The sequence below is a fragment of the Didymosphaeria variabile genome (assembly GCF_027946475.1).
Source record: "Didymosphaeria variabile strain IMI 356815 chromosome Unknown scaffold_2, whole genome shotgun sequence".
In the NCBI taxonomy this organism is placed as follows: Eukaryota; Fungi; Ascomycota; class Dothideomycetes; order Pleosporales; family Didymosphaeriaceae; genus Didymosphaeria; species Didymosphaeria variabile.
The window spans coordinates 2,186,635-2,211,905 of record NW_026611621.1 but is presented as its reverse complement, the minus strand read 5'-3'; the positions used below and the strand labels follow the sequence as shown (position 1 = coordinate 2,211,905).

The window sequence follows — 25,271 nt, the reverse complement described above, 5'->3', positions numbered from 1 at the left end:
AACAGCTACGACTTCGACAGCCGCCGCACCCGTGAATACTCAGCCCTGCAATAACTACCCAGAATTCTGTAACCGAAAGTACAGCAACATCACTGAGGTCTGCGCACACAACAGCCCTTTCGTTCGAGCAAGGAATGCCGCAGCCAACCAGGAATTGACAGTGACCCAGCAGCTCAATGATGGTGTTCGAGTGTTGCAAGGACAGGCACATTATATCAACGACACTCTCTATTATTGTCACACTTCTTGCGACATGCTCAATGCAGGCACTGTGGAAGACTATCTTCGCACAGTCACGGAATGGGTCGCGGCGCATCCTTTCGATGTCATCACCATCATCTTCGGTAATTACGATTGGCAAGATACGGACGAAAACGGAAATCGAACTGTTACCTCTAAGCAGTTTGCGGAACCTATCCAAGCTTCTGGCCTCAAACAGTATGTCTATCAGCCGCCCAAGACAGCCATGGCCCTGGATGACTGGCCAACACTCGGAGAGCTCATCATCTCTGGCAAACGCGTCATCACGTTTATCGACTATAATTCCGATACCAGTGCGGTACCATATCTATTGTGGGAATTCTATAACATCTGGGAGACCCCCTTCAGTCCCACAGACGATGACTTCACATGCGAGATCCAGCGCCCGGATGGCCTTGCCGAGAACAAATCAAGGGAGATGATGTATATGGCCAATCATAATTCAAATGTGCAAGTCAGTATCGCGGGGCTGAATCTCCTGATACCAAACACAGCGGAGCTTAACAAGACCAATGGTGCGAACGGGTCAGGCAGCCTGGGTGAAATGTCGGACAATTGTACATGTCAGTAAGCATTGTTCAAGGATGTTTCCATCGAAGCTGATGTTGATGTAGACATGTGGGATCGCCCACCCAACTTCCTTCTCGTCGACTACTATAATTACGGATCCCCGATCAACGGCTCGGTCTTCGAAGTTGCTGCGCGTGCCAATAATGTGACGTATAATCGCGAGTGCTGCGGCAAAGTAATCAGCTTAGGTGCGATACTCGAGATGTCTTCGTCTACTTATTTGGCCTGGCTCATTGCACTCGTAGCTATATTATTGCTATGAACTTGACAAGGGCATGCATGACAAATCGCTCGCGAGGCGCAAGCAACATACTATGTTATATAGATAACGATGTCCGTGTGGTCGTCTTGATCGGGTATTGGTAGGCTTTCTCGTTTGTAGTCCCTTTGCATAGCGATTTGGCTGGGAAAAGGGATGTTCAGTATGTGATCGAGGCCTCATCATCTGTGTAGAGGCAAGGTCGTACGAAAACCTGTATATTGATAGGATAAGCTCAAGTACAGCATGCACTTGACACGTTCTGGGAGGTGCTACGACGATTGGACGGGGTCGCTTATAGCTCGCTAGACAAGGGTCAGGACAGTGTAACGGGAAAATTTCCACCACTCGGTTACCATTTCTGGATAAAGTCATTGTAGCTATTGGCAACCTCTTTGGGATTATTCAGGGCGTGCGGCATACCCTGCGTTCCCCGCACGCATCGTTTCCACTGCTGGGAATAGAGCTTTACTAGAGGAACTGTTAGTTTCATTCAGGACCGTCACAATTCGCAGTTGGGCCCTTTGACACTTGATAGGTCTATCCTGCTAAGCTGCAAAGCTATGTCTCTTCTATATGGCTTCGGAAATGGAATTGCCAACGGGCTATCCTTCAGCTTGGTAGTTTAGAACATGTACCCGCAATATCTCACTCAACTGTACAATAGTAAGTTCTAATACATATCATAGAAAGATCCTATGCACAATCCGTACGTCATCTACTACCCTTTTAGGAGAACACTGTCCATACGAAGATGCGTGAATAAGCCATTGATAATCCTTCGGCAATCGGATGCTGCACTGATCCACTCAACGGCTATATACTGTACAGCATGGAATTGCGGAGCCTCGTCCTTGTTTCATCAAACGTCTTGGTCTACCTTGTTCTAGCAAGTGCGCCGAAGAGCCTCCGCATAATGCAAGTGCTGCGTCGATGCCGCCCTTCTGCTAATCGACTCTTCCACTAGATGCGGCTTGTAATCGGTCCGACGGTTTGAAGTGATCTGTATAAGAAGTGTAACATTGCACCTATTCCAGGGCACCACGCGCAACAAAGCCTCGCAACTGATATATCCTAACATAAGCATCTTTAGCTGACAGGATGCAATTCTCGGCCATCTTCGCCTTCGTTGCCGCCTTCGGGCTCGCCTCTGCTTCGGCCCTCCCTCAAACCGCTCAGAAGTCCGGAACGTGCGGCCTCGACACATATAACAACCAGTACTTCTGCATCATCGAGGGAGTGGTAAGTATGTTCCGTGATAGTGACTCCCAATACTGACGAAGCGTGCAGTCCTACGGATGCGAAACAGGGTCATGTGCTGATCGCAGCGGGGCGGAGTTTCCCTGCAGCGGCGGTGATGGTCATTACACTTGCCCTGCGTAAGAAGGGCCAACGAATGAAGTTGAAGAGGTTGTCGAGACGAGCTTTTGGTTTCATTTCATTTGTGGGGAAAGCTCTACGTACACAAGGCTCGCGGGAGCTTCATCTTCACTTTCTCGTCGATGCCATATACAACTGTCTCGCACCTTCCTCCGGGAACGTGTAACGTGCAAGTCGCAAATTTATCAAAAGCGATCATTTAGTACGTCAGCCCAGCCAAAGTGATCGAACCACGAGCTGTACATGTACGGCAGCCGAAGCATGTGTGAGGTTTCATTCACGAAGCTGCGTGCTCTGCAGTAGTTGTCGATCGGCTGTGGATGTCCAAAAAAGTAGATGTCCAAAACCGACAAAGGCCGCAGCTGCGAATGCCGCGTATTTGCATACAGCACATCAGAAAACAACTGCCATGCTTGACGGTGGAAGTCACAGTGCACGACTTCCCTCTCACTGGGGCACCTTTCCGCATACAGTTTAGCGTGATGTCCCGAACGAAATCATGATTTGCCTTCATTGAACTCCGCCACACTCCTCGCAAGCATCTCACCACCTTCAACGCGATTTGACACCAACATGTATGTTTGATGATCTTATAACCGATTGCGCTAGAGGCACACCGCTTTTCGTATTGGCTCATCAATTGCTGCAAGGTCAGCACCTCAAACGCATACGTGTTTGCCCTCACACGTGGGCTCAAACTGGCACTTGTCCTCCTCCTACCTGAGCGACTCTGAAACGCTGAAGCGCAACTGCGCATTCCAGCCTTTTCGTGTACTAAATATACCTGGACATCGTCGGTAGTCGTCGGCAAAGAGGCAACATCGCGTACTGTGGGCTGTGCTGAAGGCAACTTCGTCGCTTGCAAGCTAGCCGCCTTGAGTAATCGGGCACACGTTTATACTGACCCCGCGCTTCCAGTACTCTTTCGACGTTCAACCTCACTCGTTTCGAGGCCTTTAGCAGTCCTCTTCGTTCGCTTCTCAATCCGCTTCACGTCCACGGCAGACTGCAAGTGTTACAGCCTCATCCTACTCCACCGCTCAGACCCCACACCGTCACTTGCGGGGGCGGAATAGCAACACCTCTGAAAATCCTGGTTCACCTCACACTCCGATCTCAACTCGTCGCTCGCTCACGGAAGCTCACCATCACTTTTCAGACGATCGCTAAACATCACAATGACGTCTTGCTGTAGGACGTGCGACCATCGACAGCATGCGGTCCAAGACTTCTCAAGCACAAGGCCCCCTCTTGAGGTCATTCTAATACTCTTGAAATTCAAGGCCGCCGTTGTTCCCACGAATATGGCAGCATATACGGCTCTCAATATACTGTTGAACAGCATCACCGATGCAGCCGAAACCACTTCACATCCGACGACCTTTACCACATGGTCGCCCTGTTTGTCGAACCCGAGCGCAGTTGCCATTCTCACCACAGCAAGTGAGACTTGTTCGGAGAGTACCTCGGTGGTCTTTGCAACCGTGCTCAGGCACTTGTCGTCACCCCCGAGTGTTCAGCACGTGTATCTAGACTTCTCCGTCGTATCACTTGCTGCATCATCGCCCGATGAGAGGATACCATGCGATGTTATCGTGCTGCAAGCACCGAACCCTGGCGTGGCGAGTGCCATCGGGAAGCACTTTGGTTGGGATCCGACAAGGTCCTCACTGTCAACCCAATTGGGCGCTTGTGGCCCGGCCGCCTTCAGTAGACCAGGAGATCTTATTCATGATTTCTGGGCCTGGGCTGAGCTCCACTCCGGTGCTCCGACATCTCCGTCGAGCTCAATCGGAAGTGGATACGATAGTTTCGATGGCAGACCAACGCTGCGAGCACAGAACTCTGATGAGAAGAATATGTCCTTGTTCTATGCCGAGGACGAAGAGCGGAGCAACATGGATGACGAGACACTCGTGATGATCTTCCAATGGAGCAGTCACGCCGATGCTGATAGATTCAAGCATCCCTTGCAGAAGAGCCACGGCCAGAATGGGCAGGAAGTCAGCAATGACATGTGGGATAGACATGTCGCACACCCTTTGCGGCAGGCAACAAGCATCGGTGCAAAGGCGGACATGTTCAAGCTCGAACTAAGAGGTGTGGAGCCGAGGATGGGTAAAGCCGCGGCTCGGGAGCGTAGCGGGAGCAGGAGGTTCAGCACCATGGCTTCGGGCTTTGGCGAGAAGGTTAGCGGATTATGGGGTCGATAAATTCAGTATCGATAAGTCGTAGTCGATAAGGGGAGGAAGGAGGCTACCGTGGGCGAGAAGGAGGGAGGATGGACCGAGATGAGGAACCGAGGAAGTAGAGGTCGGAGTGGCCGCGTTATATGCCCACAGTGGTGGCCTTGCAGGACGAAGTAATACTGAATGGGGAGGTAATGTTGACGACCATTGGGGGTCTGATGGAACGGGGCTACATACACCCCACATAACAACCTAATGCAGCAGCTGTGGCTTGGGATCATGAAGATCTCTCAACGGTTGTTCGTCATGGCAAAGACTTACCAGGTACTCGGATCCAAGCATCGGCGCTCCTTTTTCATCGGGGGCCTGGGACGACGGAACAGTTAGGCGTGCACGGGGACAGCGGACGGGCGTGCCTGAAATGTGGCGCCCAGCACGAGAGGTTACCCTACAGCGCACACGTACAACTTCGCTCACCACCCACAGCCACACGGCGAAAAACTCTGCACCGTGATTCCTCGATGCGTACAAGAATGTGGATATGTGCACGAATCACAGCAGGACAATTTGAAAATGTGCGTTCACATAAGCCGCGAGGGAGCGTTATTTGCACGAAGTCCGTAGGCTACGACGGATGCATTGGAACGTTACTGCTACGGAGCGTCTATTCGTGAGCGAGTCAGCCTCGTAGGTCCATCCCACTGTGAAGTCATGCCTCTGGCTTGCTCACGCGCCAATCTCCGCGGCGCCAATTTCGAGCCGCAGTACCTGCCCAAGTGAGGCTCTGCACGAAGCTCAGCTACTCCCTTGGTCCAGGTGGTCTAGCGATGGGGCTGCTGCACTGGAGTGCAGGGATGATGCAGCCGTGCACCGCAGCCACAGGTGCCGTTTGTGGCGCATGAAGGATCTATTGGATGGGCGCTCGGCTTAGGCGATCAGCCGGACCGGACTATCCTTGCATATCGTGCTACCTTGTGCTGAGACCAGAAAAGAAAGAGGTAACGAGGGCGAGTGTAAGGCACTGTACTCGAGTAAGGCTTGAATGCGAGTAGGGTGCGGCACCGACCGCACCGACCGAATCGGATGTGCGTGCGATATCCACCATGACTCTGGCCCCAATACTGCTCAGCTGCGTGGCAGATGAGTAGTCTTTATGCGGCGCCGGTGTGGCTAGTATATATGACTTCTTGAGCCGCGGAATGGGAAGTCAGTGCAGGAAGGTCGCCTCAAGATTCGGTCTGAAAGATTGTGACCATGGCCAACTATTCTTACCCTTATCCTGATGAGGCCTACGGAGCGTATACGCACGCTCATGCCGGATATGGGAACGCCTCTCCCACAGCTCCCCGGAGAGCATCGACACAGAAAGAGCTCCGAAGAGTTGATGAAGCAGAAGTGGTCATTGGGCGTGTTTTCTGGCTTCCTCCTCAGGAAGAATTGCCTCCAAGAGCAGTGCGGCGGGCACATGGAAAGGGCGCCGTCGAAGAGGGCATATACAACCACCCTGTGGTCGTCGTATCCCGACCGGCAGAAGAGCCGCAAGTCGTGCACTTCCATATAGTCAGCCAGTCCCTGCCCTTGTTCCGCAGGAACATCCTGCTTACCAACCCCCAGGTCACCTCCTTCCAGGGCAAACGCCTGCATGAAATATATTCCAAAGACAATGAGTTCCACGCTTCGCGGCGATCATGGTATCTTCCCATATCGCCGTCCCCAACTCATCCACATGTCAATTCCAAGAAGATGCAAAAGCGGTATCCCACCTTGGAATTGCAGCATGGCGCTACACTGCGCTGGGACTCTTACGTTAACATCCGCCACGTCTACAAGATAGACTGGACGCTGCTGAAACCATATGCGAACCCGGATACGCCATATGTGCAATCTTTCCGCTTCGACCGGGAATCCTGCGACAAAATGCTAGCCAAGACCAAGTTTCTTACGAACTACGAGCCCGAAGTACAACATCCCGTTCAGTCCTTTCCTCATATTGAAAGACCACCTTATCGACAATCTGGGCGCGTGATGATGTCGCATCTGCCGTTGCGCATTCCGGAGACGCAAGCGTACTCCAGAGGCCAGGATTATAGCCCTCATAGTCCTAGAGCACCGTCGCTGTACTCACCTAAGTCTTACTCGGATGAAGGCAGTGTGGTCGGATCGGAGTACTCGGGTCTCTCTCCGATCCTGCAGCCGGATTTTGGCGGGCCTCAAACTGAGTTCGAAATGAGTACTCCGGTGCCAAAGAAGAGACCGCCTGATCGGAAGCTGAGGAGAGCTTGGCATATCATGATTTGGATTCTGAAATGGCTTTGGAAGACGCTTTGTAAGATACGAGAGAGGTTCCTCGGGCGATAAGCTTTGTTGTCGGAGTAGGAGTTGCCGATTTTCTGGGTGTAAATGGCGCCATTGCTCTGACCATTCCGTTGTCGGCTAGTGCATATACCCCTGCGTCACAGTTCTAGAGTAACACCACGCTTTGTTGGATTCTACATACTTTTTGTAATGTATTTTCGTCTTGATTACACTTATCCATCATTTCGCAGTCAAGAGGATCAAGTACCCGCTCCAAGGTTCATCGCTTGAGCAAGAGAAGAAAACGTTCGTGAAGCTACGGGGAGCCTATTGCGGGGTACTCCACAGTCAAACTCGACAATAACACCCTACGGCCGGAGCGCAATTTCAAGCTATCTTGTTATAAGCTGCACCGACTCTCCATTAATTCATCCAGTCATCATTTTCTCTACGCGTACAATGTCAATCAAGAATGTCGGCCTCGTAGGCGGAACCGGCACGATCGGTGAACCCATCCTCGAAGCACTCAAGACGTCCTCCTTCAACCTCAGCGTGATCAACCGGGCAGGCTCCAAGTCAACATATCCTGGGACTCACGTCGTTACCGTACCCGACGATCTCAACGTCCCAGATCTCACGCGCCTATTGAAGGAGAACAGCATCGACGCCCTCATCCTAGCCATCAAGCCCGCTCAAGTAGCCCAGAACAAGCGCCTCATCGAAGCCGCCTTCAAGTCCGGAGTGAAGCGCGTCATCCCCGCCGAGTTTGGCAGCGTCGACTCGGCAGACGCCAAGACGCGGGAGGTCTACCCTATCGCGGATTGCAAGAAGGAAGCGCGCGACTACCTCATCTCGCTGCAAGACCAAGAGCGAGGTGAAGGACAGGGAAAGCTGAGCTGGACAGGCCTCGTGCCTGCGCACTTCTTCGACTGGGGACTTGGCAATAGCTTACTTTGCTTCGACGTTGCGAAGCGTAAGGCGTATATTCAGGATGGCGGCGATATCAAGTTCAGCGCCTCTAACCTACCATTCATTGCGAAGGCTGTAGTGAGGGTCCTCGAGAGGCCAGAGGAGACAGCGAATAAGCTCCTGTATATTCAGAGCTTTCATGTGACGCAGAACGAGGTGTTGGCTGTGCTCGAGAAGATCACAGGTAAAAAGTTTGAGATTATCAACCAGAAAAGTGAGGAGAGGTTGAAGGAGTTGAGGCCGAAGATGTTGGAGGGTGATTTCCACGCTACAGAAGAGACGGTCGGCATCTGGGGCCTTGTGGCGAGTGATTGGGAAGGTAAGACTGCGAATGGTATGCTGGGCCTGGAGGAAGAGAGTCTTGAGAAAACGGTTAGGGAGGTGTTGGCGAAGCAGTGGAGGTCTTAAAGGGCGGGCGGGGTACGCCTGAGTTCAGAGCAGGTGCGAATTGCGTGCGCAGCGATACAGATTAGCATACGCGTGCATTGCCTAGGCATAGACAAAATTGTGATCATGGCGATTAATATTCGGGGCAACCACAGTAGCTCGGTAGATGGCGGTGTGCCCAAAAGTTCAAGATTACTGAACTGTGCTTGATTAGTTTCATAACCCTGCGGAGCAGAGGTCTAATCACTGGCCACCACATCAAATTCTATAATCATATAGCCATCGATAAACGACAGCAGAAAGAGTTAACTTTGCCTACACTTGTGCATTTGAGTGCTAAAACATCGAAATACTTCACGCTTCGACAACTGCTTTCGCGATGCCTCTTTGGATAATCTACCACCCACGCTCGACCTTCAAGTCCGAAGACGAGAAAGCGACTCTGGCGAAAGACATCACGAAAAGTATGATACACCCACATGCCACTCTATATCGACAGACCTGTGACAAATCGACGCGCTTCATGCGTGTTTTGTAGCCACCTTCTCACAAGTATGGTATAGTCTACACAGCCGTCCCACTCCCGGCCTTTTACGTGAACGTGCTTTTCGTCCCCCTCGACGCAACCAGCATCTACGTTGGCGGCGTCGCCCGTCCTTCATCCCACACCGCTGCCAACGGCCCGGGTCAAGACTCGAACGTGCCTTTCATCAGAGTCACCATTCAGAACATCGCACGCAAGATGTAAGCCCTCACATCTACTATCCTTTTTGCTCGTATTCTCACTTTCGCAGCTCCGACCTCAAGCTAATCCCGCAAAGCCGATCCGACGAAGTCCGTGACAGGTTCCTGAAGAGGGTCGATGAAGCCCTCAAGCCGCATATTGCGGATAAAGGATACGACTGGGAGTATAGCATCGAGGAGACGAGTCGTGATCTGTGGAAGATACAGGGGTTCGTGCCGCCGATGCCGGGGAGCGAGGCGGAGTCGGAGTGGGCGAAAAACAATAGGGCGACGGAGTTCGATCCTGTAAAGGGTAATCTCTAAGATAAGAAGCAGGAAGTGCAGGTAAAAAAAGATTTGGAGAAGGGGAGAAGAGGACCGAGCAGTCATCACGGTTGTCATCCGTTCATCAATTGTACGTCTACCACGACTGCGATGCCAACTCATACGCCAAACATGCAATCAGCCGCCATAGGTAGTATTACATTACAACACAAACATCAAGCTTCATCAGCCTCTTACTCTTCTTCTCTTTGGCCGTCTGCTCTGGTTGCACCTCGCCCGCAGGCTCTCTCCCCATCTCCTCCCTGACTATCCTCTCTTGTGCGTTTTCCCAGAATTCGATTTCCATATCCCTGTCCTTTGCCACTTGTACATACCACTCTCCCCACTCTGGCCCGACCAATCCACCCACGTCTCTCCTCCTCCCATCAATCTTCTCTTCTGCGTTCTCTACATCGTCTTTTGCACAACTAGGACACAGCGTACTCAGCGGAACCATGCCCGATGGCCGTGGCGTGTTGTAAAAAAGGTACAGTCTGTTGTCGAAAGGTGAGTACCAACCTTCCTCACACCCCTTCTTCGTACACGGCCTCAAGGAAAATCGCCAATCCCATTCCTCTCCCCACGCCTCTTTTCCTTCCTTTCCCTTCGTACTCCCCGACAATGCAGAAGGAAGCACGCGCTGCTTCTGCCACACCTTCATACGCTTCGACTCCTCTGCCCTCTCTTCCCTCACCTGCTGCACATAGACCTCGAACTCCGCTGCGATCGCACCCAGTGTTTTACGCCCGCAGTTCTGCCGCATGGACTCGTATGTGATTTTGACGCGCTGGTTTGCGAGTTTGAGGTCTTGGTGGGCGTGGAGGGGACAGAGACCGCGCTTGCGGATGAGCTGGTAGGGGGGCTGGAGGAAGTAGAACGTGGGACCTAGGAGTATGGGAGTGTAGTGATTTTTGCAGTCGGGAGCGAGGCAGGGCAGATAGTGCTGAAGTGGGTTGTACTGGGATGGAGGGTCGGATGGTGTGGGTGGGGATTGCAGGACTGTGGGTGCAGAGGCGACAGACTGGAAGGAGGTAACGCGGGTGGTAGAGCGGCCGATTTGGAGCGAATATCTTCTAGAGTCGAAGGGTGAGGGTGGTGGAAGTGGTGCATTGAAAGTCTGGCTTTGCCTGCGAGATATGGGTGCTGGTGCTGAAAGGCGCTTGTGTATCCTCATTTTGGCTGGCGGTCTGGCGAGGAGGTCCAGTGATGCTCGAGGTTGAGGCTGGTATTCGAGGGATAATGAGCCATCTTTACGTGGCGGGAGTGGCGCATCTAACTCGAGTGCAGGCATGGCAGGCGGAGGTTCGGGAACCGAGAAGCGTACCACACGAAGAGAAGTAGTAGACTTGAACGTCTTCAAGATTGACTTCGGCGATGACCTTCTTATCTTATGGTCTGATATGTGGGAGGCTGAATTGACAGACGAGCTGCTCGACTGCGGTGCTGTCGACGCAGGAGTTGTACCCAAGGTATCTTAGAACCAGAGAGTTAGCGCGTCATTGCTGTTCGCGGAATAAGGGATGATATACTCTCAGGCGCGGAATGGCGCATGACGGTCAACGTAAATTACGCCTGTTGTTTGAAACGTAGTGGGTGGATTAAACGGGGGTTATGCTGGTTGAAACGCGCTTCCTATATTCGGAAATAGGGGAGCCTCAACTACGGTGGATAGCCACTTGATGATCTGGTGGCGATTCACACCCTCAACATAACGAGGAGGGATACATGTGTTCTTGTGACATGCCTTGGAGGGACACCGCAGGCCTCGTCTCACTTATGAGGTGTCGGTTGGGGGCCGATATGAAACGTTGAAAGCACGTAGGGGCGGCAACACTAGCGATTCGTTCGAACGGTTACTGCTGTGCGATGCGTCTACGTAGCTAGACAGGTAGAGTCAGTCATTTGTTCTGCTCGCAACGAAAATTGTTCAGCGAGTGTAATCATAGAAAAGTTAAAGTCGAGAGAAAGCAAGTGTGCAGAACGTAGAAAAGCACTGAAGAAAATGGCTTGACAAGACATCTTCGGAAAAACAAGCACACGAAACTAGAGGCTGAGGGTATTGCCCCATGGGGCGTTCAGCTTAGTTGCGAATGGGCGCGTACGCGAAGCCACGCCGGCGTAGACAAGGAACGATTCGTCTTCCATGTGGGGTCATTCGTATTCTCCTCCAGCACTTTGCTTCAGGCTCACCGGAATCCAATGGGGAGCGCGAGTCGTTACGGCACTACAAATTGCGCCATGTCATCGAGTTTCCCTGCGCCCAAGTTTAGTAATCGCCGCCGCCCAGGATGCGGCTATAGCGCCATCGTTGCACTAGAAAAATAAGTAGAAGGAAAGCGATGAACAAATGAATCGTATAGTCTAACGGTCTATTCAGCGCGCTGTATGTTCTTGCGGTACTTCTGATACATTCAGAATGAGGTTCGCTAAATATTACAAGCAGTACAAGCCAGACAAAAGCGGAAGGATTCTAAAGCTTAGCACTGAACTTCTCTTTCTTCAGCATGGCCTCGGCAACAAGCCTGCGCTGGATTTTGCCCGTGGCGGTCTTGGGCATAATATCGGTGAAGAAGATCTGTCGCATTTAGTGTTGGATTTGCAATCGCATGTGATTCAACTTTACCTTCTTCGGGAGCTTGAATTTGGCGACGCGCTCTGCCATCCAAGTCTTCAGCTCGCTAGCGTTCAGCTTCTGCCCTTCTTTCACGACGACAGCTAGGCCGACATCTTGCCCATAAATCTCGTCTTCTAGAGCAAAGCTGACAGCCTCCGAAACAGCTGAATTTTGAGCGATGACGTTATCAAGCTCGATTGGGCTAATCTTTTCTCCGCCTTTGTTGATGAGCTCCTTGATGCGGCCAGTGATGATTACATAGCCATCAGGGTCCTTCTTGCCCTGGTCGCCGGTGCGGAAGAAGCCATCCTTGGTGAAGGAAGATGCGTTCGCTGCCGGGTTGTTGAGGTAGCCTTTGGTCACATTCTCGCCTCGAATGCAGATCTCAGCCTCCTTGCCCTGGGCTACCTCGTACCCGGCATCATCCAAGATGACGATCTCGACGCCTTGGCCCACACCCACGCTACCGGGTTGTCGCTTGCCAGGCGGCAGTGGGTTACTAGTCATTTGATGAGCGGCCTCGGTCATCGCGTATGCTTCGAGAACAGGAGCGCCGAATGTCTTCTCAAGCTCATGGAAAACCTTGGGTGACAGAGGTGAGGAGCATGAGCGAATGAACCTGATCCTCGGCAACGGGCTGGGAGCCTTGTTCCTGAGTAGGATCTGGTGGATCGTAGGAACAGCCGTGTACCAGTTGGCCTGGTGCTCGACAAAGTCTTTCCAAAAGTCGGAAGCAGAGAACTTCGGAGGCACAACAACTGATCCACCGGATGCTAGTGGCGCAAGGAAACCGGCGAGCAGGCCGTGAACGTGGAACAATGGCATGACCAGCATGGTTCGGTCCTTGGGCGTAAGCTGGTATGTCGCCTGGATGTTCTTCATGGTGCGCAACAAGTTTCGGTGAGTCAGTGGCACCGCCTTGGGACGGCCCGTAGTGCCAGAGGTGTGCAGCACAAGGGCAACGTCATCTGGCTGTGCAGTCTCGACCAAGGCGCGCTTTCCAGCCAGCTTGCCCATCTCCTTGATATCCAAGACCACCTCATGGCCGTTGTAGTAGCACTCAGCAATGGCCGCATTGTATCTGCGCGCGGCACGTACCGCCGCCGCATCCTGAGCGAATGCGCCTTTCGGCACAAGGGCGATGGCCGAACTCAAGTCATCGATGTAAAACTCAAACTCAGACTGTTTGTATGCGGGGTTCAACGGCGCGGCAATGGCGCGCTGCCACGAGGCGGCAATGAAGGATACGATGAATTCGTACGTGTTCGGCAGAGCAATGGACACTGCTGCTTCCGCGGAAATGCCAACATGTGCGAGCTTCTGCTGGAAAGTCTTCACGTCGGATGAAAGCTTCTGGTAGGAGACGGTCAGAGCAGGTTTGCCAGGGACGATGATAGCGGTGGACGTAGAGTCCTTCGAGAAGGCACTCTCAAGAGTTGCGGGAGCCATTGAGTCTATTAGTGTACAACGATAAGGGGAATGTCCTACGTCTGTGGTCAATCGATGGGCACGCCATAGGCGCAATAGCACTTACTATAGTCTAAGAAACGGTCAGGTCACAAGGAACGTCTGGAGAGGAAGCACGCGAGCCAGCTCGTATGCATTAGAGATATGGACTGATCTAAACTGCCGACAATATCTCTGTGACGATAGTTCCCGACCCGAGGACGGGAATCGTCACTACACGTGACTCAGGGTCCGGGCTTGCGGCGCCGCTAGCTCCCAACGTGGGCGCGGTCCATTCAACCGCAACCACTCCACACGAAGCTGAAGCTGAAGCTTCACATTGCGATTTCTGACCAGACCACATAGCTATCTCGGCCAGCGCAGGAGAAGGACACCGCTACCATGGCATCGCAGCTACCCAATCCCTATGGCGCTGGCGCGAAAGGCCTTCCTAATCCATACGCGGCAGCTACCGTCGCGGAGTCTGCGCCTGTCAAGTTCTCAGAAGAGCAGGCAAAGGCCGAGCAGAAGAAAACACCTGGTATCTACTTAGAACGCACGCTCTGTACATGAACGTCGAAGACTTATGTCAATCTACAGCCTTTCACAACCCGCACCACATTAGACGCCCCCAGGCGAAGGGTGCCGTTGTCAAAAAGCCTGCCATAGCAAGACCCGTCATGTCTGCTTCATCTTCCTCGGACCCTCCGCCCGAATCCGCGACCACAACAAGCCAGCAGCCGGGTCTCGACTGGTGGCGCAGTACGGCTGATGACGATGCCGCGGCTCTCGAATATAAGAGAGAGATGGATAGGCAACAGAGGGAGAAAAAGAAGCAGGAGAAGAAGTTCGCGAAGCAGTTTGGCTGGTGGAAGGGGGACGCCCCCTACAGGCCAGATCGACCGTCGAATCTTCGCGCGTACAGGGCGAGCGGAGCCTATCGCTTGAAGGTGGAAGCCTTCGCAGACTTTTTAAAAACGCAGGCCAGACCTGACAAGAGCAGCGAAGCGTCTCCCGATGTTACCTCTGCATCCTTTAGGACCCTCGACACTGCGTCCGCTGCGTCCAAGCCTTCGTTTGTGCCACCGGCCAGCTACGATCAAGACCGCACATCGAACTCGCCCATTGCTTCGGATGTACAGAGCGAGGAAGATCCTTACGCTCGGCGAGTGCGTCTTTCGCGGGCATCCGCACTTGACGCGCAACCACCGCCACCGCCTCCGCCTCCGCCTCCGCCACCAGCACCCACTGCCTACGCAGCTGTCCCACCTCTTCCTCCTCCACCGAGTGAAGCTCCTACGAACATCCCACCTCCTCCACCGCCAACGTCCGCGCCGTACAATCCAACAATATCCGCGTCTCCTGCTCGCTACAATCCCACCATCTCTGCGCCTCCAGTGCGTTACGAGCACGCTACCATCTCGGCACCGCCCGTCCGCTATAATGTACCCGATCCGGCAGATGGGCCGCCACAAGAAGAACGACCGGCAAAACGACCGAAGCTCAGCAAAGCAGAGCAAATGATGGCGAAGATGGGCTACAAAAAGGGTGAAGGTTTGGGCAAGAACAGCGATGGAATCACAACGCACCTGGAAGTGAAGGCGCGCAAGGCAGATAAAAGAGTGGCTGAACCCGACGAGTACGATGAAAATGGAAAAGTCATCAAAAGCCAACAGGTCTTTGACATCCTTGGTGGCCATACATCCAAGCGGAAAGAGCCGGACAGATTCGGACAAGAATCGAAGGTTATTGTTGCCTGGGGATGTGTGGACGGCATCAACTGGAGAACTGATGCCGATCGCGACGATGGCGGTGTACGACAAGAGATGGGCCAGACGTTTGATGACAAGGTCAGTAGTGCCTCATCAAACCATGTCAGACTTTTACTGACAATGAATAGTTTGGTAGAATCGAGCGCATCTATGTGAACTTGAGCAGCGATTCTCAGCCGGTGTACATCAAGTTTGCGTCTGAGTTGAGTGCTTTGAACGTAAGTGTTTTCTTCCATAATGTGATGGATGTCTCTCTGACAGACGCAGGCCGTTAATCGCTTCCACGAAGGCTACCAGTTCCGCGGTCGCAACATACGGGCACATTACTACAACGAAGCCAAGTTCGAAGCATCAGTCTTCGATCACTAAATTTCCGCCTAGTCCACCGTCATGGCTTTGCATCCTGACGGTCGTTCATTCTCACGTATCTGTTATCCTTAGGATGCTTCTTAGTTTCTTTGATACGTACGGTTCGCAAGACGGTAGCTAGTACTTATTATTATGAGCAGCTATTGGTCGCGTTCAGGCCATCAGTGACCCCCGAGTATATATCCGTGTCCATGCACGTTTTTCAGCGTAGTGTTGCTTTCACCTTCTCCCACGCCTCGCTTTGGCTCTACTTATGCGCAACTTGATCTAAGCTCGCTTGCCGTTTCGTCCCGATGATTCATAGCTGTCTGCTGGTTGGCGTTTCCGCACATGACGTACAAGGCTGGCCGTGCATACATATGTTACACTCTGCTGTTCATGTTCGCATCGTGACTTCGATTGATCGGTTAGTTGTAGCCAGACCGGCACGTTTATTTAGGTAGCTGCTATTTCTCGCCTACAAGAACACTTGCGCCGAAAGCAGCCAAGGCTTCGGCGTTCGAACTCTGCCGCTCATTGTCGGATAATGTGCATCTTCGGCCGCCTTTGCCGACACTACTTTCCCCCACCACTCAACGCAATTGGCTGGATGCCGGCGCTGCTGATGCTAAAGTCGCAGATCGCATTGGACATGCACGAGAGCGGTTCCAGTGTTTGTAATAGATTCATGACTCTGCCCGGGAACAACGAGCTTTTCCTTTTTTTGCGTTTTCCCAGCCCTTCTAAGAGTAATCGCCTTAGCCTCCTCCTACAGCCTGGCACTTGCTTCCCGGGGTAGGTAGTGGACGCCTTCAGGTACGTTCAAGAAAGAATGCCTTTAGCTAGCGAGGACGTCCGCGACGCAGAGAAAAACCCGACCAATACCGACAACGTCATTCCAGAAGATGCAAGCCGCGGATTAAGAGCATGGCCCAGCACGCGCGACGACGAGATACAAGAAGCTGAAGAGGCACAAGAAGAGGATGTTGAACCCCACGAAAAGGCAATGGAGCAACCGAGTGGCATCTCAAAGGTCCTGTCGAGGAGGTCTGCAGCGTCGAGTTGGAGAGACCCTGGGCCTGCGCCAGACGGTGGGTCAGCCTGGATCCAGGTCCTTTGCACCCACATTACCGTCTTCAATACTTTTGGTTTCTTCACATCCTTTGGTGTGTTCCAGACGTACTATCAGACAACGTTGGGCATTTCTCCATCCACTATTTCCTGGATTGGCTCGTTACAGGTCTTCCTACTCTTTGGCATTGGCACATTTACCGGCAGAGCGACAGATGCAGGCTTTTTCCGCCATTCATACATTGCTGGCGCTGTGTTCCAAATCATCGGAGTCTTCACAATGGCTGAAAGTACGAAGCTTTGGCATCTGTTCTTATCGCAAGCCATCTGTCTTGGTATATCGAATGGTCTGCAATTTTGCCCAGCCATGGCTCTCGTATCGACGTACTTCGTGAAGAGAAGGGCTTTCGCGATGGGCTTGACAGCGCTAGGATCCTGCACGGGAGGCGTCATCATGCCCGTCATTGTCCAACAGTGTCTCCCACGCCTCGGCTTTCCATGGACAATCCGTATCATCGGCTTTATCATGCTCGCTCTCAACGTCGTCGCCATTACCCTCTTTCGTACACGTCTCCCACCACGCAAGAGCGGCGAAATCGTGGACTGGGCTTCCTTCCGTGAGCTACCCTACTCGCTCTTCTGCGCAGCAATGTTCTTCAATTTCTGGGGGTTGTACTTCGCTTTCTTCTACGTCGGCGCATACGGTCGTAACGTCTTGGGCGTGTCGTACCAGTCTTCTATCAATCTCTTGCTGGTCACCGTCTGCATGGGCTTCGTCTTCCGCCTCCTTCCCACCTACTACGCCGACAAAATCGGCTCTCTCAACGTGCTCATCCCATTTGCCTTTCTCTGTAGCATCATGATGTACTCCTGGATCGGGATCCACAGCATTGGCGGACTGTACACCTTTGCCGCCATCTACGGTTCCGGATCCGCCGTCATCCAAGCGCTGTGGCCTGCCATCATCGGTAAGTGCAGCAAAGTGCAGGATTTGAAGAGAGCTGGTGTGAGAATGGGCATGGCGTTTACGATTGTGAGCTTTGCGAGCTTGACGGGACCGCCGCTTGCCGGGGCGCTGATTCAGTCTGCGGGCGGGAGTTACACGTATGCGAATATCTGGGCGGGGACGAGTTTTTTGATTGGAGGGTGCTTGTTGATTGCGACGAGATGGGCGCTTGTGGGTATGGATTGGAAGGCTAATATTTAACGTCTTGGAAGGAGGCATTGCTCTACAAAGGTACCACTGATCTTTCGACATGAACTTCAGATATCCAGGAATTCAGAGCTCACTAAAGTTGGATCAGACTTGCTACCAAGCCACTGTCCACCTCAGCATGATGTTGCCTAGTTGATCCAAATTTACACGCCCAACGCTTGCTTACGACACAAATGTATACGCAACGCCCGCGCAATGCGAGCCTGGTAAATTCTTGTTCTGAGGCGCGTCGCAATGAAGAATCACGTTCTACCTTCTTTGAATGGAGACTCCCCAATTCTTTTGTAAGATAGCAAGTTCGCGTCTTTCCGACCAACCAATATCGGAAGCTTCTGTGTTGATAGTCCGGAACCACAATATGCGAAATCGTCTCCACGGGCTGTGACGCGCTTAGCTGCCCACAAAATCCTTGCTGCGACCGAATAGCAGCTTTCGACGTGTGTTCTTTCAATATGTGACTTGCTATTCTTGTTATAGAGGGGAAATGTTCTGAGACTCCACTTAAGTGCCCCCGCCTGCCCCATGCGGGCTACTGTTATGTACGCCACCCCGGAAAACTCGGAGCGAGATGGAACTTCTACGCGCCTACTCGTCGCTTCCCGACGCCGCCATGACGAAAATCCACATAGTGCAGTTGAGTCATGGGCGTAGTTGCAGGTGCTGTGCCCCTCCCCCAGTGCTCTACAAGTAGTTGGAGTGCTGCTGCCTTCGTGACCTCTTCATCCTTTCTTGATCACTTCTCCAATGCATCGCCATGCGTGTTCCGCCGCCCAAGGCTCCAGTCGACGACAACGACCGTACTGCTAAGTTCGTACACTCGGCTACCGAGCCTGAGATAGAAGTCTCCGTTAAGTCCGGGACAAAGCCGGAAGATGCCCTGACCGTCACCTTTACTGGAGGTATTCGCGCGCCTTCGCCAAACCCATCGTTATTGTCGGTCGAGGATTTCGGCCTTTTGGGACGTGGAGCGGATATGGGCCATGGTCGTAGACGTACTTCAAGATCACCTGTGCCGCCAGCGAAAACTTTGAGGGAGAAGCTGAAAGCGTTCTGGCTTGAAAACCTTGGGCTTATTCTGGTTTTGGTCTCTCAGTTGTTCGGCACTCTCATGAATGTAACAACACGAATGCTAGAGGTCGAAGGGAATAATGGTAAAGGCTATCATCCGTTCCAGATCCTGTTCGCTCGAATGAGTATAACAGCCGTGTGCTCGACGTGGTACATGTGGTGGGCAAAGACGAAGGACTTCCCTTTTGGAATTAGAGAAGTGAGATGGTTGCTCGTCGCGAGAGGCTTGTTTGGTTTCTTCGGCGTCTTTGGCATGTATTGTAAGTATACGATATTTTCATTGCTTGGCATACATTGAGGACCACTCAATGCTTAGGTATAATTGGTTGCATCATCACTACGTTCGGTGGAAGCATGTATACCACACTCGGGTAGGTTCAGGTATAGCTTACATTACTAGCATTCAACTTCCTACACGAACTACGAGCTAACTTCTCGCAGACTCTCTCCTCTACCTCCCACTGGCAGACGCCACCGTTATCACCTTCCTAGCGCCCTCCCTCGCCTGCTGGGCGTGCTCGTACCTCATCCACGAACCTTTCACCCGCATGGAGCAAATCGCAGCCTACATCTCTCTCTTCGGCGTTGTTCTCATCGCTCGCCCCGTCACCCTCTTCACCTCCCTCCACAGCAACATCGACCCCGTAACTCCTGCCAGCGGAGACGCGGATGTCGAATTCATCCCCACGAACGGTACCGACCCTAGTCATCGCCTTGCCTCATCCTACGAAAATGTAACACCAGCACAACGTGCATCAGCAGTAGGCATAGCCATGCTTGGAGTTATTGGTGCGGCAGGTGCCTATACAACTATTCGATGGATTGGAAGACGAGCTCATCCGCTCATATCTGTGAACTACTTCGCAATGTGGTGCACGCTCGTTAGCATCGTAATGATGTATGTCCTCCCGGACGTTGGTTTCCTCCTCCCACAAAGCTGGGTCGACCTCTCCTACCTTACTTTCCTCGGCGTGTGCGGCTTCATCATGCAATTCCTCCTCGCTGCCGGCTTGCAATACGAGAAATCTTCTCGCGCGACTAACATGGTATACGTGCAGATGCTGTTTGCGCTATCATTTGACAAGCTAGTATTTGGGACGACGCCAAGTGCGTTGTCTATTGTTGGGTCGTCGTTGATTTTAGGGTCGGCGATATATGTTGCTACTCACAAAGAGGATCCGAATAAGAATGAGGACAGGAGGGAGAGGGCTAGTGGGGAAGAAGAGACGGGCTTGATAGATATGGAGGCGGAAGGCGAGAGAATGTCTTATGACAACGACAACGAGATTCAGATGAGGACGCTGAGATGATGATGACGGTTTGGGGAGACGGCATTTGTTTGACGCATTGAGGTAAAGTGTACACAGTGGAGTTGCATTTGAATACGCGCATATGGAGAATAGCATGCTTAACCTCACCTGCATTCGATCGTGATAGGAATAGGAACAATTTGGGCCTGAACCTTCTTTGGATACTTGCAGTATGAGGAAAAATGACAAGACTTGCAACAATTCCGGGAGAGTGCGGTATACTGCGGTATACAATGCCCAGATTAGCAAATTTGGGAAGTGTCAATCACAGTCGGCTACTGAGACCCGACTTTAGATGTCGCACGAAGAAGATTGCGGCTGCTCTAAACCACCACCACAACCCACAATGGCCCTAGGCCTGACCCACATTGTCTCCCTTCGCCCTCCCTCGCCCTCGTGCATCCCGTCCTAATCTGCCCAACCCACTCACCCTCCCCATCGCCCTCTCCTGATCTCTCTCCCCCTCAGCAGGGCCAACCTTCCGCATCCGGCAATCGTTCGCCGGAGAAGCAAACCTCATCGAAAACTGCGGGCTTGTCGCCCTTCCACTAGCCCTGTCCTGCACCAATCAGGTAGCTTAGACTAGACCACTTGCGGGCTCGCGCAGCATCGCAGCAAATCAGAGCGGGCATGTGAGGTGAGGGCATTAGTTGGAGGGCGACGGGCGAATATGCCACGGAATGACAAAAGGGAATGTGTAGGGCGAGGGAGGAAGGCAATGTGGTGGGCTGAGGGCGCGGGTGACTTGGGTAAGCGGGTAGGGTGGCGGAACGGGTGGGGAAGTTTGCAAGAAGCTGGAGCATGCTAGAAACATTGCCATCATAGTTGGCTGAAGCTCACCGCTTGGCACTGTCGACGCTACACGTAAAGACTACTTTGATATGGGTATAATCTGGTTGCAAAGATCCACCTACAGGCTACAGCTAGCCGAGCCTGCCGGAACAGGAGGCCAAGACCTATCGTACGAACAACGGAGAAAACTCAGGTTACCGGTGATGTTGCTTTTGCGAGTATGCACTCATAGGGTGATGTCTTCCGTACGGTAATGGTCTGCGACGATCCGGTAAAGGTACGAGGGCGCATGTCCGCCGCTATGATGGTCAGCACCAGTTCTATGAAGCAAGATCCACAAGCTGAAACTTACAGGTTAGTAATGTAAAGGTTGACGAGGTCTGCCGGGACGTAGTCATACAGCGGGTGCTCTACGTCGACCTTGTCTACGAATTCGCCGTCCTCATATGGCACAACTCTTCCAGCATCCCCATATTCGATGAGCTCATCTATGTCGAAGGGATATACGGGGCTTAACTTGTAGACGCCGCTCAAGACGACCACAGGCGTTTGATGCTCCTTGGCAGCCTTTGCAATCATGTGGGCACCCGCGGCTGCGACGAGACCGCCATTAGCTAGGACGGTATGCGTCGCCAAGATGACCTTGTTGACGCGGGACATGATGGCGAAAACGTGGGAGTCTGGGATAACGTAAACTGGTATGCCAGTAGCCGTGAGAGGCTTCCATGGATCTTCATCCTCATCCAGTCGCGTTTCTCGCTTTCGGCCTGTAAGTAATATCCCGTGTGTTGCGGTGTTGTCGTGCGGGTACGTCTCGGCGTGGACAACAGTAAACTTGCGCTTCTTCGCGGCACTGAGCAAAAACTTTTGAACGGTCGTTGACGCAGTATGTGTGAGTATGATCTCGTTCGAATGGATGTGTTCCAGCGCAACACCGGCGATTTGCTCGTCCGACTGCTCTAGCTCGTCTTGCAGCTCCCGAATGCCATCCATGACTTCACTCTTCAAATCGATGTTCGTACTTCTGCTAAGGTCTGCCAATCGTTCTAGATTCAGGCTATTTGCAGTCTTTCCATCAGGGGATGTTGCACCTGTTGGTGTGCTGGCATTGGAATCTTCAGGCTGCGAGAACAAGCCGAAGAGAGAGTTGACCAAAGGCGCGGCCGAAGTAGGAGCATATGAGGTATGGGAGGTGAGGAGCGGTGGTCTCCTAGACATTTCAGAGGAGTCAGACATATCGGACGTCATGCTCGCATCCATGGGCTCTGCCGCTGCATGCCTGAGGGGACTGAAGGTCGATATGCTGGAAGAGAGGGTTGGTCGGGTCATGGAGTCGTGTTGCGCTGGCGAGTGGTGACCGGCGTCGCTCCCGGCATGGCTGTCGCCGCCCGTATTGTCGTCGAGCACCTCGCGCACCAGACCCAGCACGCGCCGTACGATATTGCCTACAACCACCTCACGCGGTTGGGCTGCTGTGAGTCGCCGGCCGACCTGGCGTATGCGCTCCACAAGCTTCGCTGCGTCCCGTCCTTTGAACTCGCCCACCACTCGGAGCATGAGGGCTGTTGTAGCAATGGCGCATGGTCGGGAGTTACGGATCTGTCGTCGCTTGAGAAGGCTGCGAGGTATTAGCGAACCGTCGCGCTACAAGAGGAAGCTGCGACTGTGACTGACGATATGAGGTGCTCCACCGAGGGGTCGGCGGGGGTGGTCTTTAGTGATTTGAGAAAGGACGTGAGTCCTGGGGCCAGCGGCGCTATGCCCTGTGCCATGATTGCAGAATGCGCAGGCGGCGCGCTGGCGGGTTTGAATCGCGTGTGTGGGAAGCTTCAAAGGCGGGCTCTGGTGTAGATAGCTGTTCGTTTGGGTGCACTATAAGCGGGGTGCAATTGGCGGCTGTTCGAGTGTGCGCAGGGTTCGAAAGCAAAGGCGTAGGCTTGTCACTGGACCCTTTGTTTTAACTGGGTTATTTTGAACGCACGTGGCGAGACAGGAGGAAGCTTAAGAGTGGTTGCGGGCGCAAAAGTTACGAGTATGAGTCTTTAGAAAGTTGGGCGGATGTGCAAGTGGCCGATTTCCGATGTCTCCATTTTCGGATGTCTGCAGGTGCCTCTGACATCGTCATTGCTTTGGGTGGTCCGCGCATCCCTCTTTCCACCTCAAAGCCATCGCGCTCACTCTCTTACAGGCCCTCGGGTCGCTCTTCCTGCTCTTCTCTGCTCCGCGCCCCCGACAATCGCTCTCCCAGCTGCTTCGTCGGTGGCCGCTGTGCTGCCTGTCTAGCTAGCTCAGAACGCCTCTCGGCCCCCCTGCAAACACCGCGGTCATACGTGCCGCGTGCGCTGAAGTCTGAATAGCCAGAGAGCACAGGGACATCAGTCTTGGTTTATGGCTGTGAGCGGAGCATGAACGTTCTAGCACACATCGGCAGCACCCCGCCAGCGAATCCTCCACGTTCACGAGCCTCGTCAGAGAGCAGCATCTTCCACGCCCAACCTCGGCTAAGACCGCTTGTTCAATCGAATGATGCGGGCGCAGGACCCGTAACATCGACAGACGTATCGGAAAACATGGTTGCTAGACGGCAGGACGGTGCTAGCTATACCCAAACAGACGCGACGCCGTCCGACTTCGATGAGAAGACGCCGCTCCTCCACAACGCACAAGAGCCCTTTCCTGCGACGCAGAAATCTAAAAGGTGGCTGATACCTCAAAGGATAACAGACGTGTTTGTCGGTGGCGTCAAGCTGCTCCTCACGCCCATTGTTGTTACCGGGCACTACTTGGTTGCGTGTTTTCACTATGAAGACGGGCGTTTCTCCCTGATTGCGCCTGTATACCACCTCAGTCATCCTTTCACAAGAGCTCGTCGGAAGAAGCGGATTGCCGTGACAATGCAAGGATCAGACTCATCCGACACCCAAGAGAAAGGGAAGCGCAAGGGCAGAAGCATCACCGCCACGCAGAAGGTCAAGCAGCCTCTCAAACGCTCGCCCTCAAACGTCTCAACATCAACGGCAATCACATCAGACTCGGAGGTGGAGAGCGAGCGACCTTCATCGAGAGATGGCGACTACGACGCGCCTTCTCGCCATACGCGATCAAAGTCGACGACTTCTGCGAGCGAAGAGATAGCACCCGCAAAGCGTCAGATACGAATCAAGCTACACAATGATGAGGCACTGAGACAGCGCAAGGCAGCGAAGAAGGCCAGCGTAAAAGGAAGCCCTACTCTGGTGTCGGTCGAAGCTGCAAACGCACTGAAGTCGCCTGCTAGCCCTATAACCTCGAAGCAGCTGACAAAGTTCCCTCGAGCGCCACAACCCCCACGCCCCCTTGTTCCACGGCGCCAGCCGTCGTATTCTGCAGCTACTACCACCTCGGTCGGGCCACACCAGAAAACGTTGATTCTAGATCTCGATGAGACGCTGATCCACAGCATGGCCAAAGGCGGCCGATATACAACCGGCCACATGGTCGAGGTGAAGCTGCAGCAGCCAGTAGGAGCGGGCGGCCAGATCATCGGCCCGCAGGTCCCAATCTTGTATTATGTGCATAAACGACCACATTGCGACGAGTTTCTGAAAAAGGTAACTTATAATCTAGAGGGTAGGCGACGTCCGCTAATTCAGCTCGCCACAGGTGTGTAAATGGTACAACTTGGTAATCTTCACCGCTTCAGTGCAGGAGTACGCAGACCCAGTCATCGACTGGTTGGAGACGGAGCGCAAGTATTTCGCGGGAAGGTACTACCGGCAGCACTGCACGTTTCGCAATGGGGCTTACATCAAGGATCTGGCTCAGGTCGAGCCTGACCTCAGCAGGGTCATGATCATTGATAACAGCCCTATGTGCTACGTTTTTCACGAGGGTAAGGCGATTCCCGCGGACACACCGAGCAACGTGGGCTAACGATCGACATTAGACAATGCCATTCCTATCGAAGGATGGATCAATGACCCTACGGATCATGGACTTCTGCATCTGATACCGCTCCTTGAAGGCCTTCAGTATGTCACCGATGTTCGCGCCTTGCTTGCTCTGCGGTTAGGTCAGCCGCAAACTGCCTGAGGAAATCGTACTGCAGGCAATTTTCGCTGCACGACTTTCAGCATTCTGTACACGCGGCTTTTTAATTTCTATTGTATTATAGAAGCGGCACCGTTGGTTACAACGGAACAGTCGCAGGTTGGAGAGAAGAAGATACCCAAGATACCTTTCATGAACGCACGCGTACGCGTTCCTGCTCCACACTTTGATACGGCGCCGTCGCCCAT

At 53.0% G+C, this 25,271-nt stretch overlaps 12 protein-coding genes across 12 annotated transcripts; 9 read left to right on the top strand and 3 right to left on the bottom strand.

Moving 5' to 3' along the window:
- Positions 1-253: 253 nt before the first annotated feature.
- Positions 254-832, top strand: N0V89_002443 (uncharacterized protein; the record flags this gene model as incomplete). The annotated part of the gene is made up of 1 exon (XM_056211252.1): positions 254-832. The coding sequence occupies one exon, from the start codon at positions 254-256 to the stop codon at positions 830-832; it is 579 nt and encodes a 192-aa protein (XP_056074725.1).
- A 2,816-nt stretch (positions 833-3,648) lies between these two features.
- On the top strand, positions 3,649-4,683 carry N0V89_002442 (uncharacterized protein; the record flags this gene model as incomplete). The annotated part of the gene is given in 2 exon segments (XM_056211251.1): positions 3,649-3,653; positions 3,666-4,683. The coding sequence occupies 2 exon segments, from the start codon at positions 3,649-3,651 to the stop codon at positions 4,681-4,683; spliced, it is 1,023 nt and encodes a 340-aa protein (XP_056074724.1).
- Positions 4,684-5,913: 1,230 nt separating this feature from the next.
- On the top strand, positions 5,914-7,017 carry N0V89_002441 (uncharacterized protein; the record flags this gene model as incomplete). Its single annotated transcript, XM_056211250.1, has 1 exon — positions 5,914-7,017. The coding sequence occupies one exon, from the start codon at positions 5,914-5,916 to the stop codon at positions 7,015-7,017; it is 1,104 nt and encodes a 367-aa protein (XP_056074723.1).
- Positions 7,018-7,413: 396 nt separating this feature from the next.
- On the top strand, positions 7,414-8,331 carry N0V89_002440 (uncharacterized protein; the record flags this gene model as incomplete). Its single annotated transcript, XM_056211249.1, has 1 exon — positions 7,414-8,331. One exon carries the CDS (start codon positions 7,414-7,416, stop codon positions 8,329-8,331), a length of 918 nt encoding a protein of 305 aa, XP_056074722.1.
- A 358-nt stretch (positions 8,332-8,689) lies between these two features.
- Positions 8,690-9,357, top strand: N0V89_002439 (uncharacterized protein; the record flags this gene model as incomplete). The annotated part of the gene is made up of 3 exons (XM_056211248.1): positions 8,690-8,774; positions 8,874-9,054; positions 9,105-9,357. The coding sequence occupies 3 exons, from the start codon at positions 8,690-8,692 to the stop codon at positions 9,355-9,357; spliced, it is 519 nt and encodes a 172-aa protein (XP_056074721.1).
- Positions 9,358-9,514: 157 nt separating this feature from the next.
- N0V89_002438 (uncharacterized protein) lies at positions 9,515-10,648 on the bottom strand (the record flags this gene model as incomplete). The annotated part of the gene is made up of 1 exon (XM_056211247.1): positions 9,515-10,648. The coding sequence occupies one exon, from the start codon at positions 10,646-10,648 to the stop codon at positions 9,515-9,517; it is 1,134 nt and encodes a 377-aa protein (XP_056074720.1).
- Positions 10,649-11,827: 1,179 nt separating this feature from the next.
- N0V89_002437 (uncharacterized protein) lies at positions 11,828-13,420 on the bottom strand (the record flags this gene model as incomplete). The annotated part of the gene is made up of 2 exons (XM_056211246.1): positions 11,828-11,932; positions 11,981-13,420. The coding sequence occupies 2 exons, from the start codon at positions 13,418-13,420 to the stop codon at positions 11,828-11,830; spliced, it is 1,545 nt and encodes a 514-aa protein (XP_056074719.1).
- A 399-nt stretch (positions 13,421-13,819) lies between these two features.
- Positions 13,820-15,558, top strand: N0V89_002436 (uncharacterized protein; the record flags this gene model as incomplete). Its single annotated transcript, XM_056211245.1, has 4 exons — positions 13,820-13,982; positions 14,018-15,267; positions 15,318-15,407; positions 15,457-15,558. The coding sequence occupies 4 exons, from the start codon at positions 13,820-13,822 to the stop codon at positions 15,556-15,558; spliced, it is 1,605 nt and encodes a 534-aa protein (XP_056074718.1).
- Positions 15,559-16,369: 811 nt separating this feature from the next.
- N0V89_002435 (uncharacterized protein) lies at positions 16,370-17,815 on the top strand (the record flags this gene model as incomplete). Its single annotated transcript, XM_056211244.1, has 1 exon — positions 16,370-17,815. The coding sequence occupies one exon, from the start codon at positions 16,370-16,372 to the stop codon at positions 17,813-17,815; it is 1,446 nt and encodes a 481-aa protein (XP_056074717.1).
- A 763-nt stretch (positions 17,816-18,578) lies between these two features.
- N0V89_002434 (uncharacterized protein) lies at positions 18,579-20,202 on the top strand (the record flags this gene model as incomplete). Its single annotated transcript, XM_056211243.1, has 2 exons — positions 18,579-19,152; positions 19,334-20,202. The coding sequence occupies 2 exons, from the start codon at positions 18,579-18,581 to the stop codon at positions 20,200-20,202; spliced, it is 1,443 nt and encodes a 480-aa protein (XP_056074716.1).
- Positions 20,203-21,220: 1,018 nt separating this feature from the next.
- On the bottom strand, positions 21,221-22,766 carry GCD7 (GCD complex subunit gcd7; the record flags this gene model as incomplete). Its single annotated transcript, XM_056211242.1, has 3 exons — positions 21,221-21,293; positions 21,347-22,612; positions 22,669-22,766. 3 exons carry the CDS (start codon positions 22,764-22,766, stop codon positions 21,221-21,223), a joined length of 1,437 nt encoding a protein of 478 aa, XP_056074715.1.
- Positions 22,767-23,564: 798 nt separating this feature from the next.
- NEM1 (Nuclear envelope morphology protein 1) lies at positions 23,565-25,065 on the top strand (the record flags this gene model as incomplete). The annotated part of the gene is made up of 3 exons (XM_056211241.1): positions 23,565-24,584; positions 24,637-24,865; positions 24,920-25,065. 3 exons carry the CDS (start codon positions 23,565-23,567, stop codon positions 25,063-25,065), a joined length of 1,395 nt encoding a protein of 464 aa, XP_056074714.1.
- Between the last annotated feature and the right edge of the window lie 206 nt (positions 25,066-25,271).